The 14,056-nt window shown below is 26.8% G+C and overlaps 1 protein-coding gene across 1 annotated transcript in view; it reads left to right on the top strand.

Moving 5' to 3' along the window:
- The window catches only part of LOC100198930 (procathepsin L), a 39,903-nt gene extending 30,637 nt beyond the window's left edge, over positions 1–9,266 (top strand). Inside the window, exons 3-5 of the mRNA XM_065794042.1 lie at positions 1,100–1,291; positions 8,424–8,704; positions 8,794–9,266. Coding sequence (XP_065650114.1) covers positions 1,100–1,291; positions 8,424–8,704; positions 8,794–8,893 — 573 coding nt within the window. The 3' untranslated portion in view covers positions 8,894–9,266. The remainder of the gene's footprint in view (positions 1–1,099; positions 1,292–8,423; positions 8,705–8,793) is intronic.
- Positions 9,267–14,056: the final 4,790 nt, after the last annotated feature.

Here is a 14,056-nt window from a genome sequence, read left to right as displayed (position 1 = left end):
GAAACTTCCCTCTGATTCACTTTCAGAACATTCCTAATATGACCAATGCCAGATGGAACTCAAGAGCCATTCTCGCCATTCTGGCGTTCATTCTTATGCCTGAAGCGAGAAAGAATTTGGAGAAGGTTTGCAGGTTCATTTCATATGAGTGGGCAGAACATTGGTTTAGTAGTCAAAAGTACAATGACAATGACTTCAAGAATTTATCTGATGTATTGAAGCCTTACAAAAAGGCATTGCAGTCATTCAAAAATCACTGGAAGAAAGAGCCATCCGTTATCGACAAACCACGAAGTAATCAGATAGCTGAACGTGCAATCAAGGTGATGCAAGACCTGTATGCTTCCTGCAGAAAGAAAGACAAACTGCAACTTCGATTCATTCTAAGTAATAAGCGCTAGACTCTTTATGAGACGTGAGCATCATGTGACCCATGTACTAAACACAGTAGGCCTATAGACACAGACAGTTATGTATATTGTTGTACTAGACGCTTTGATACTGTTAATTTTGTAATACTTGTATAATTATATATCACATAATGTTTTTTGTTATATCACAGTACATGTTGCATAAATAAATAAAATAACAACAGGAGTATGACTCTTACAACATCTTCAGCCTTTAATATTCATTTACTGTACAAAAGTGTACCTATTGAAAATTCGATTTTTTGGTTTTGGGGTGACCTTTTTTCAAAATATGTCAAAATGAAACATCTATTCGTTCTTTTTACATAAAAGTTCATTGAATTACGATACAGGCCTAGTAGGTTGCAAAAAAGTCATATCCCTAATGATCACTGTTAAACAAACAAGAGATATTTGTATATTAATGTAGAAAAAGACAAAATATATATATATATATATATATATATATATATATATATATATATATATATATATATATTGTTTTTTTGTGTGTGTATGTGTGTGTGGGTCATTTATTTGATCTTATTGGTAATTCCTTGCCTATTTTTTAAGGAAATAAAAGAAGTTTTTTGTCCTAGGAAATGATTTAATAGTTTTATTACATAAACTTTTAGTTTAATTATCTTTTTTATACAGTTAAGAAATAATAAACTAATGTTTTTATTTAGACTGGAGCTTTGGAAGGCCAAACATTTCGAAAAACAGGAGTTCTTCCTGATTTGAGTGAGCAAAATTTAGTTGATTGTACGCAGTCTTATGGAAATGAGGCTTGCAATGGTGGTTGGATGGATAATGCCTTTAAATATATAAGTGATAATAAGGGAATTGACAGCGAAGCAGGATACCCGTATTATGCCAAGGTTTTTCTTTTCTATATATGTGCATATGGCTGTATACAAATATATATATATATATATATATATATATATATATATATATATATATATATATATATATATATATATATATATATATATATATATATATATATATATATATATATATATATATATATATATATATATAGATGTATCCTTTTTTTTGTAAATTCTGTCTTCGTAAATGATAATATAGGTGCCTATAGTATCACTTACGGGGACAGATTTTACAAAAATAAGGATACTTACGGGGACATTAGTATTACCGGGGACATTTTTGTGTACCCGTTAATTTTTTGTCCCTGTAAACATCGTTTTTTTGTAAAAAAAATGTCCCCGTAGGCAACATTTGTTAGGGTTTCCAAAAAACCGCATTTATAAAAAACCGTGATTAACCGTGGTTTTTGGTTTCTCTTGTTAAATAATAAAACTTTTGTAAGTTTTTCTTGCATTGTTAATTAAATAAGTTATTTAAAAAAAGTGTTTTAACGTTATGTTTATGCTTCGAAACAAAACTTATAATGACTTATTTTTATTGTAAATAAATTTCAGCTCAAAAAAATGCGTTTGACATTTGTTCATGTGGGTTTTAAAGAGAGAATCGCATTGGAAATTTTATCAAGATTTTGTGTTCTTTTTCCCGTATTTCGGTACAACAAGATCTCTTGCTTAAGTCTTTCGAATTAATCAGTAGATTTGGGCAAGTGTGTGATGATATCTTTATTGAGAAGTGCGTTTGATTCATCCTCAAGAGAAAAAGATGAACTTTCCAATGTTGTACGTGGTGCTTCAGTTAGCAGTGGTTCCTCATCATTAGAAGTAAATCCAAAAAGCCTAAACGCAAGTTTTCCAGCAAAATTTAAAGTATTTTTTAATGGAACAACTGAAGGATATTTTAGACAACTTTACAACTGCATAACGTTTCCGTTAATTCATTCATCAACGTGCTTTTTTAAATTTGAATGCAATAAAGATGCGACCTCTGTATTCATAGCAAATTGTTTTGGAAGCATGAATTCAAGAACAGTATCTGCTTTCAATAACGTTGCATCTCTGCTATGAAATTCCACTGCTAGTTTTGCTGCCTCTAAAGCAGCATGTAATGAAGCTAATGACTCAAAACTAACTTGTTGATTGTATCAAGGGCATTTAATTCAGCAAAAACCCGAAATAAACATTTTTTAGTTTTTAACAAAGACGCAACTATGAAAAAAGTGAATTTCAACAATGACGAATATCTTGATGCAGTTTGATTTCTTTACCAAGTTCCTCAGTAACTTTTTTCTGAAAAATTTGATTACAAACTGATAACATTTTTATGAATTTCACTACTTTTTGTGCACTCATTAAATTTTTAGGGTAGTTAACATTAATCTTATTGTTTACTGATTCAAAACCAAAACTATCATCGTAAATTCCGTGTTCATCCTCTTATGAATCATTGTCCATTTCCTTGGAAATTGGTACTTTTGTGTCTTTATTTCTTTTGCATAACGTGTTACACACTTGTATAATGTGTATGCATCAAGATGATTCCATGATTAAAGAAAAACTGATCAACAATGTCCGTTAAATGCATGAGCTTCTGGTTGATTACTGCACCATCTTGAGTTGAACCTACTACATCTCTATCTATACAGACACCAAATGATTTCAAATGATACTTAATATTTTGAATTAAAATTTCAGCTGGACAGGAACCATAAATCTTAATGAGGCTAATATTATAGATTTTTTTACATTCGCTTTCATGTAGTTTGACACCAATGTGCCTTGTGTGCCTAAAAGCTGTGTATTATTCATGAACTTAGCTGAATTTATGTCCCATTAGAACTTTTTCGATAATTTTTTGTTTCATCACTTTCTTTGTATAAGAAAAGCCTTGTTGGAAATTCATCACATTTGTAAGGCTTTTAAGAAGATGGTTTCCTCTTTGTTGAATCGGTAAGCAAAAAAAATTGTTCGTCATTGCATTAATCAAAACGCTATCTGTAGCTTGATCAGCTACAATTTTTTTAAGGCTCGTTTTTAAGGATTTTAGCTGCTGATTTATTCTGCAGTCGAAGATCAATCGATAGCATTTCTATGATGCAAAATATGATTCCGCAAAGTATTAATGGATCCACAGGAGCATGTTACAACAGAACCGTATCTATTACAAATGCCTTCGGCATCTCTTGAATTCGCAGTTTTACGCCAGGTAGCGAATTTTCAAACTGATGACATTATTTTAATAATTTAAAAAAATTAAATTTATACCTTATACTATATATACAAATATATTTACTTTTTTTTAGAATACTTGAATAATTTTGAAAATGAAAAGATGTGTTAAGCTTTCCAGCAACATACAATGTAAATGATAAAATAAAAATTTGATTACTTCTAAACTTGTTTTTTTATACTTTTCTATAATAAATGAACATTCAAAAGAGATTATACAAAAAAATCGCCAAAACCGTTTTTGAAAATATCTTTATATCGTTTTTGACAAAAAACCCGCGGTTATCGGTTATCGTTTAAAAACGATTGGAAACCCAAACTTTTATAGAGAACGAAAAGTTCATACATCGACTATTAAATAGTCTAATTTGCAAGGGAGTACTGCTACCTCGACGGAGGGTTTGTTTAGGGTCAGCATAAAGGTCAGGCTTAGGGTTAGGTTTAGGCTTAGGGTTAGGTTTAAATACGGTTATATTACTGCATTGATCGTTTCTGTAAATAGATGCAAATTAAAATGAAATATTATATAAGATAAATGAATAAAAATAACAAAAATAAATACAAAAAATATATTTTTATAATAAAGCAATAAATTTAAATATGAATAAATAAAAATAGAAATAAAGTAAAAATTAAAAAAATTATATAAATATGTTGAAAAATAGTAGAAAAAAAGTAAAAAAAGAATTCTCGGGAACAAAAAAAACATGTCTTTGTAAACGCCGTCTAGGACTATATATATATATATATATATATATATATATATATATATATATATATATATATATATATATATATATATATATATATATATATATATATATAAATACACACAAAACAATAGGATATGTACAACAACAATTTAAGCAATAACCTATGTACACAGAAAGCCGAGAGCTGTTACGCCGTCCGGGACAGCAACCCTGGTTGGCGCCCATATTTATCAAAATTTTCCTATATTATAGATGAAGAACTTTTTTTTATTTTTTTTATTTTTATATTAGGTACCTTCTTTTCATTTGTCGCCCCCTAGATAGCTGCCGCCGGGACAAACAGTTCCTTTGGCTCCCGTTGTCGACGGCCCTGTATATACAACAACAGTTGTACAATAACATATGTACATAACAGCTAAACAATAGCATAAGTGCAATAACAACAAAACAATAACAGCTATTTTAGTAACTACTACCAATGTCGAATTAACTAATTAGTTAATTTGATATTAGTTAACTGCTAATAAATGTCAAAATAACTAATTAGTTATCCCACATTAATGTGAAATCTCAGATTGCGCGTTAGCATGTGATAGCTATTGTCAGGGGTTAGGGTTAGGATTAACAATAGATTGACATTCGCGTTAGCATGGCAACTGAAAAAATATATATGTATATAAATACGTATTTTGATAGTTGTTTTGCATTATGATAATAAATTAAAACCCTATTGATATAACAAAACCCAATTTTAAAAGTATGCTCAATATTAATAAAATAATGTAAAAATTTCATTAAATAAAGTGAGAAACATCAGCCATTATATGCAAAAAAAAAAAAATAATAACACGCTTTAATTAATAGAATAATAATAACACGCTTTAGTTAATAGAATAATAAAAATAAAAAAATAGCTGCTTTGATAGAATAGAATAAATTTAATAGATGGCGCAGAAGTTTGTGACTAAGTTGGAATATTTATCTAGTTTTAATTGTCTTAGTCTTATAACAAAGATAAATTTGGATTGTATAGAGACAGGGTTGGAAATAGGGGGTGCAAACACGAAAATTCGTAAAAAATGGGTTAATTTACCTTAGATGGCAATTCAAAAGGAAATCCTTTTAAAAATGATACTTTATACAATATTTTTAAACTTTGGTTTTCTCTATTAATAATAAATAATGGTTTACAACCGATTTATTTATAGGATGTTGGTCAGTACCTAACAGCATTCTATAGGCACTTCAATAAGTAAAATTGTGCAGAAATTAAATAAATCAGCGGTAAGAACGACTGATTAAAATACACTGAAACCTGGTTTGAAGTAAAATATAATCAGATAAATTGTCCGTTACTGGTTCTATTGTCTACATTGTCTGTTACTGGTTATATTTATTGGCTCATACCGCTATTTATCTGTTTTCTAAACAATTTAATAAAGTGCAGGTTTATTTTGTTAGATGTTACAATCATGATCATTGATTATAAATTTTTTATTACTTCATATTTTATTTAAAACTAGATGAATCTAACTAAATATTTAATCTAACAAATTAATTGTATCGGTTTGATTATTATTAATTATAAATACCGTTGTAGAAACGTCAACTAGCTAATATTTAGATAAAAATACTAGAGAAAAAACTCAAGCTTCAGGATTATCTAAAAAAAAATGTAAACATTTGAATTCTTAGTATCCTTGTATTTTAGGAAAAATATATACAAAATGAAAATGAATTTAAAAATCTTAGCATAATTGATACACTTATATTGCTAAACAGATCAACTTAGATTTTTTACAGAATTAATGTTGACAACCTGGCAATGGATGATTTATTTTGTCACCAAATAAAGGAAAAGCAGATTAAAGTTGATCATAAATTATTTAAGATCCACAATGAACGTTGATCGACAACAAAACTTTATGCTTCTTAATGCTAACAAAGATTTGTTGAGCATTATTTGATTAAAAGAGGCTTGTTGAAAATGGGCATCGGTGAAACAGCGTAAAATCAATTTTTATCTTAATTAAGTATCAGGTCTTTTTTATAAAATTAAGAATCAATTTTATGGATCTGCTGGAACAATTTTTAAGTTCTCAATTTTGTTCTCGCTGATTTATATATGATATCACATAGTGTACTATTGAATTAGAACCTTCATTTGATTTTATATGTCATTGTTGTATCAAATTATCACCCCCCAAAACATGCCCTAGTTGTTTCTTAAACAAGAGAAAAAAACAACGTTGTTGATGCCATAAATAAGAGGTTTATACCCAATATAGGTTTAATGTATCTTATTTAAAACTTTTTGTAAATAAAAAATAAACATTTAACAGTTATTGATACAGTCTTAAAAATTGCCAAATACAAATAAAGAAATAATTTTTATTTGTATTAATAACATTAAAATGTTTATAGTTAAAGATTTTCATAAAAAAAATCACATTAAACATTTTCATTAAAAAAATAAAGTAGTTTTATGTAAGTAAACAAAAAATAGTAATTAGGTAATGATATGATGACGTAACTATTTGTATAAGTATAACTTCTACCATGGTAGCTGAGAGCTGGTACTAACTCTCAGCATATATTATAACATAAATTAGCACGAACCTTCGTTCTCACATATCAAACTTAATGATAAAATTTTTTGTTTTATCAATTATTTAAATTGTCAAAAAACTTTTTATTAGTTTTTAAAAATTTATTTTTTTTTGTTAAAAAAAAAAATTATTTTTAAATTTTGTTATATTAGAAATATCTGAACAACAAAATTTCTTATTTAAATAACATATAGTGATAATAACATTTAATTTTATTCATTATAGTAAAATAGATATATTGTCAATAGTTAATATAAATATTTTGATGGTATATTCATTTTCCATCAATCTTCAATTAAACATACATTGTACTTGCAGATATCCAATAAGCCTAATTCTAACATGTAATCTGCTGAATTTGGCAGATTACATATTAGAATATGGCAGAAATGGTAAGGTATTTACTACCTAACACAAGAAAAATTGGTGCACAAGACATAAGTCTTTAAACGCTTGATTATTTCTAGGATTAACTTTCGGTTTAGTGTGATTTAATAGCAGATTAATTATAAGAATTCAGATGATTTTATAATCTAATCTGCCGTTTGTACCATATAAATGATCTACTCATCTAGCCTGCTCTGCCAAACGTACCTAGAGGAATGTAAACAGCTCACTACACAGTATTTTGTAATTTTTAACAAGTTGTTTTGTTTTTGATTTTGTATTTGTTGGCTGATGATTGTTGTATAGGCATTAAACTTAAAGTACCATAAAAAAAATTATATATAATATATATATATATATATATATATATATATATATATATATATATATATATATATACATGCATATAAATATATAAAAATTATATATATATATAAATATATATATATATATGTATATATACACATACATATAAATAAATAAAAAAATATATATATACATACATATAAATATACATATATATATATATATATATATATATATATATACATATATATATATATATATATATATATATATATATATATATATATATATATATATACATATATATATATATATACATATATAAATATTTATATATATATATGTATATATATATATGTATATGCATATATATATGTATATGATATATGTATATATATATATATACATACATATAAATAAATTAAAAATATATATATATACATACATATAAATATACATATATATATATATATATATATATGTATATATATATATATATATATATATATGTATATATATATATATATATATATATATATATATATATATATCTATAGATTAAATTTATTATTTTATATTATAAAGTTTTTCATCAAAAAAGGCGTGTTAAAAATCTTTTAGATAATTTGAATCAGCAGAAAGATTTCTGATGAGACTTTATTGCATTAAAAATTAAACTGCATGATTTTTACTTCTGTTAGTTTCATGCAATTTGCAATCAACAATTAAAATCTTTTGGTTTGTGGTTTGTTTTTAACACACGCACACACACATAATTCTAATCATTATAATACATTTATAGTTGTATTTATTTACATTTTATTTATAGTTTTATTGTATTTAAACTAGTTATTTAATAATTTGATTATTTTTCAGGCACTTGGGTATTGTTACTACAATCAGCAATTTAATGTAGCTTCTGATACAGGTTTTGTTGACATACCCTCTGGAGACGAAAATGCGCTTAAAGTAGCTGTTGCCACAGTTGGACCAATATCTGTTGCTATAGATGCCACAAAAAGTTCTTTTATGAGCTATCAGTCAGGTGTGTATTACGAACCAACTTGTGGCAATGGTCTAGAGAATCTTGACCATGCTGTTTTAGTTGTTGGTTATGGTACTGAAGAAGGTCGCGATTTTTGGCTTGTAAAAAACAGGTATTAATAATTAAAAATGTGTTTTGTATTATTTTAAAAATGGTAAACTGTTTTAAATACTTTTATTTAAATGTGATTTTTTTTTTTAGTTGGGACATAACCTGGGGAGATCAAGGTTATATTAAAATGTCAAGAAACATGTCAAACCAATGTGGCATTGCAACCAAAGCCAGTTACCCGTTAGTTTAAGTTTTCAAAAAACTACAACCTGTTATATACATTTCGACACATTTGTATAAAGTAATTATTAACCTTTGGAAAAAAACAATCAAAGCCAAACAACGTTTAAAATTAAAAACCAGCATACTTTTCTATAAAGTACTTCACGAAACAATACACATAGTACACATACGTACACATAGTTCACAAAAATTTAAAAAAGTATTAGAATACTTTTAAAATGAATACAGATTGATTGTAGAAAAAGATTCCAGATTTTTAATGACGTACGCTAAATAATGCTTCTTATATTATTTTGTATTAACATATTATGTAAAAAAAAAAGTGTTTGTTTACAAAGTTTTTGTATGTCATAATAAAAAAATAAAACAAACACATTTGATTTTGAAGTTAGGACTGAGGAGGGAATTACTTAACTTAATTGTTTTGATTGTTCTCCGATCGTAAATAAAGTAATTTTTCTTCGACAGAGTTCTATCTCTTAACAGACTTGTGCCATTGCCATTATATTCACCATTACATTTAAGGCCGCATATTTTACATTTTTTAGATGAAAATGTGTTGCACCAAAATATATATCAGGGTATTTAAACAACCAAAGCAAAAAAGTTGCATCTTTTCATTTTCCAACAGACCAAAACTGAAACCAACTTTATATATGACTTGTTAATCATTCAGATTAGACTATAACAAAATATTCTTATTATTTCAACTTCATTTTGAAGAAAAGTATATAATTAGAGGTGATAACTGCACCCTAAATTGGCAGCACCACCTGTAGTCCATCCCATTTTTATGAACAAATTTTAATACACGGAATGTCTCAAAATGTTCCCAATGTATTGTTTTCTTTATAAAAATTTATTTTGGTACTGTTTTCTTTAAAAAATTTCATTTTGGATGACTATTTAAACTCGCGTTAATAATTCGGGGTGTAGTGAAAAGGCAAATATTGTCTTCTTTTAGCCCCGGTCATGTAGATTTTATTTATATAAAACGGCATCGTATTCTTTTTTTAATGACGAAATAAATAAATAATAAAAAAATAATGCAAACATCAGTATTGATTACCAATTAAGATATATTATTTGCGATGATTTATTTAAGATTACCATTATGATAATGAACTAAAAGGTAAACTTAGAAAAGCTCTTATGCTCATATATGAGGAACATACATATTACATTCTGGAAATATTTTTAATTTCATTTTCATTTATTTTTTGTTCCTTAATATTACAAATCCGTAATTACATAATAAAGGTTCGTTAGCAGTGAATATATAAATAAAAACAAAATATTGCAAAGTGGTTTTACAAAAATAATAAATTCACTCTAACACTGTAAAAAAAACGCGGAAAACTGGACCAAACGGTCTTTTCATTAAAAACCGCTTTACATTTCTGAAAATAATAAAATTCATATTCATAAAATTTTTACAGAATCTTATTCCAGGTATGAGGTGCGCAATAAGTCATTTTGAATTGCTCAAGCTTAATTTTTACTTGAAGGCTCTAACAGTGTACTATTTGTACACTATAAATATTTGTTTTTGTTTATAAAGACTATATAAAATTAAAGAATTTTTTTGGCAAAGTTTGCTAATGAGTTTTCTAGAGATAAAATAGTTGCTATCGTCAGCAAACATTATAGCTGAATTTTTTTTTGATCCATTTAGAGATTGTTTTGCATAGATTAAGAAAAGCAAAGACGTAAGGTCTTTGACAAAGGTACACCACACTCTATTAAAAACGGGTTAGAGAGTTTATTGCCTCCGTAATATACAAATTGCATACGTTTATCTAAATAGCTTTCCATCCACTTGTTGGATTTACGATCACTTATGCCATACATATTAGGCTTTGATAAAAATAATTTGTGATCGACTGAATCAAAAGTTTTAGAGACATCTACAAAAACACCTAATGTAACTTCTCCGTTTGTAGGAGTTTTTTATTTCTTCAACCAAATGAAGGTTTGTGTGTTTAGTTGATGTATTTTTTTGAAAACCAAAGTAATTAAAATAAATAACACTGTTTTCTTTAAAAAAAAGTATATATCCCATTGTGCATAATTCTCTAAAGTATCTCAGAATGTTGAAAGTATTGATATTGGTAGAAACCTACCTATTTCAATTGCATCTCCTGATTTAAATATAGGTTTTACTTTAGCAGTTTTTAGTTTTTTAGGAAGTATACTTTCTTTTAGAGAGCGCTTAAAAACTTTGAATAAAGGAATTTTAAGCTTATTGTAGCATTTAATTATTATATTGTTATATACATCGTCAATTCCAGTTGCCTTGTTTCTATTTAGGCTTTTAAAAGCCTCGTCAATTTCTAACATGGTTAGTTTTTTATTATTTAGTTCATTTCTATTACAACTTAAATATTTATAAAAAGAACTATTTACATAAGGAATTTGAGATGCAAGTTTAAATCCTATTTTGACAAAGAAGTTATTAAACTCACTTGCAATGTCGTTTTCATTATCAACTGATTTTTGATCGATTTTTATAGTTTTAGAAAAGTATGGTTTCTTAATTTTTGGTTTACCAATAATTGCGTTTAATAACTGCCATGTTTTTCTGGAATCTGTTTAACACTTTTTAAGTTTATTTTAATAACTAGCTTTAGTGGCTTTTTTAAGTTTTAAATAAATTTGCATAATTCTTTTGTTCTTTTTTCGTTTTATAGCTTTTTTTTAAAGGTATTTTATATATAACTTTTGTTTCCGTTTAGATTCCTTTTTAAGACCTTTACTTAACCAAGGTGAATCTATATCTTTGAGTTAAATTGTTTTGTTGATTTCGGAAAATGTTTTTTTAAAAAAAATAAAAAAGTATTTAAAAAATTGTTATACATTAAATTGGTATAATTGAGGATTCTAAACCTGACTAGTTAATATTTGCTTACTCTCTTTCAAATTAGACCTGGCTGTCAAAAGAATAATGCTGCCTTAGGATTGTCATTTTTTGACTTATTTTAGTTTGGTTTGAGGTCTTTATTGAAATAAATATCGGAAAGTGATCCCATAATGGTGTTTTAATTATTCCTTTTTTTAGCAAGATTTCAAATAAAGAATTTGTTAGTATATTGTTGGTTAATGTTGATGAATTTCTTGTAATTCGAATTGGCCAGTTTATAAGAGGAATTACACCAAATCGGAAAATATCATTGTAAAAGCTTGTATTTCTTTATTATTGTCATAGTTTAGAGCGTCAAGATTAAAACCTCATAGAACAAATAAACTTTTTTTTTTGGAAGCTTTTTAAAATAATGTTTTGAAAATGGTTTGAGAATATTTCTGTTGAAGACTGTGATGGTTTATAACAGCATGATATTTTGGTATTGTTAGAGTCGTTATTAATGATTTCAATAGAAACAAATTCCCTTTCGTAATCAGATTGCTTCGTGATTTACACCGCAAACTATGTAACACACTCAACACCTCTTTTTTTCGAATTTCTTTGCAAATCACTCCTTCATATTTATTTAAATGAAAACGCACGCTTTCGTTAAATTCTTCATCAGTTAACCATGTTTTGCTTAAACAAATAATATTAAAAATGAAATTGCTTTCTTCTAAGAATATTTTGTTTATTAAAGTTTTTGAAAGTTTTAAATTTGAAAACTTTAATATATTCAAAAAATTGAATATATTAAAGTTTTCAAATTTGCTTTAGTACTTCTTATATTAAGATGAATGAGAGACAAGCCCTCATGAGGCTCAACTTCATTTTTTTATTTCATGTGGAAACATATAAGGTGTTTTCATTTTCATTAATGAAAATTTAACAATAAAGTTATTGTCTGGGTCATGTTTATCAAAAGTGTTTTGATCATTTATTTTAAATACCTTATCTGAAATGTTTTCGAAAAGTTTTTCAAATTCAAACGTTTTTGGATTCATTTTAAAGCTTTCCCATTAAAAAAAAAATTGTATATATATATATAATCAATAACCATTTAAAATCCAACGTAAATAAAAAAAATTAATCAAAGAAGGTAAAATTACTCTTTTTTTTTCCATTCCGCTCGCGTACAATTGGCTTTTTGTAAGAAATTTACTCAAATTTACCCGATTGACTTTCAATTTTCATTTTCTCTCGCAAATCTTTTCTAATTCGATCCGTGCAAAAATCTTCGTTAATAGAAATGTTCTTTCCATTTAACTTTGAAGATTTTTTTACAGTTACCTGCCTATCTTTAAAGTTCAATAATTTGAGAACAATTATTTTGTGCTCTTTCATACCTTCAGGCGCTCCAAGCGCCCTTTCAATTTTCATATTTTTTATACTCAAGTACTCATCAAATATAGTTTTTACTTTTTATTCACTTTCCAACCAGCTTTCCTTATTATCTTATTTAACTCCGTCAACTCTGTATCCATTGTTTCACTTAGCTTACTATTTAGTTTTTTTTTTGAGTTCAGTGTTGTTAACTTGAATTTCTTTAGGAGTAGACTTATTTTTTAAGAAAATATATTACTGCGGTTTTAATTTTGTTTTCAATGAGTTCCTCATAAAAATTTAAACTTACTTTTATTCCTTCAACTTTTGTTGCAAATGTGCAATAATGAACAAACAAGTAATAATCAGTTCGCCACTAGGATTAGCAATTATACATAAAACTGCAATTGCAGCTTTAAATGCAATTCAGATTGAAAAGATGTTTCAAATTTTTAACTACTATTAACTCCTTTTTTTTTAACACTTTTTTTAACACTATTTTTAACCATTTTTAACACTGGACAATTACTAATTCTAAACAAAGGTTTTCACCTAATATTATTGGCAATGCTATTGTATTAGGAGACAAGAAAATGATATTTTACTAATCTTTCATTGATTGGATTGATCAGTGGTTTTTTTCATCTGCATTGACCCTTAGAACTCAAACTGCATCAGCATTTATAAATCCTTTACGTACTTAAGCACTATTTGTTGAGGAGCTTCTAAATGATGGGTATGATTATGTAATGAGAACTGTATTTTCTCAAAATTATGGAAAGTTCTCTTGATCATAATAGTCGAGAAACGGCAATAACTATAGCAGGCAATATTGCAAAAAAATGTCAAAAAGATCAAAATGCGAAAACTGCAAAACATATTTAAAAGCTAGAAACGTTGATCGTGAAAATGACTCTTATTTTACTCTCATTATGTTCATTATAC

The sequence above is a fragment of the Hydra vulgaris genome, chromosome 03 (genome assembly GCF_038396675.1).
Source record: "Hydra vulgaris chromosome 03, alternate assembly HydraT2T_AEP".
Taxonomy (NCBI): Eukaryota; Metazoa; Cnidaria; class Hydrozoa; order Anthoathecata; family Hydridae; genus Hydra; species Hydra vulgaris.
The sequence above is the reverse complement of the archived record's forward strand: the minus strand, read 5'-3'. Positions and strand labels throughout refer to the sequence as shown.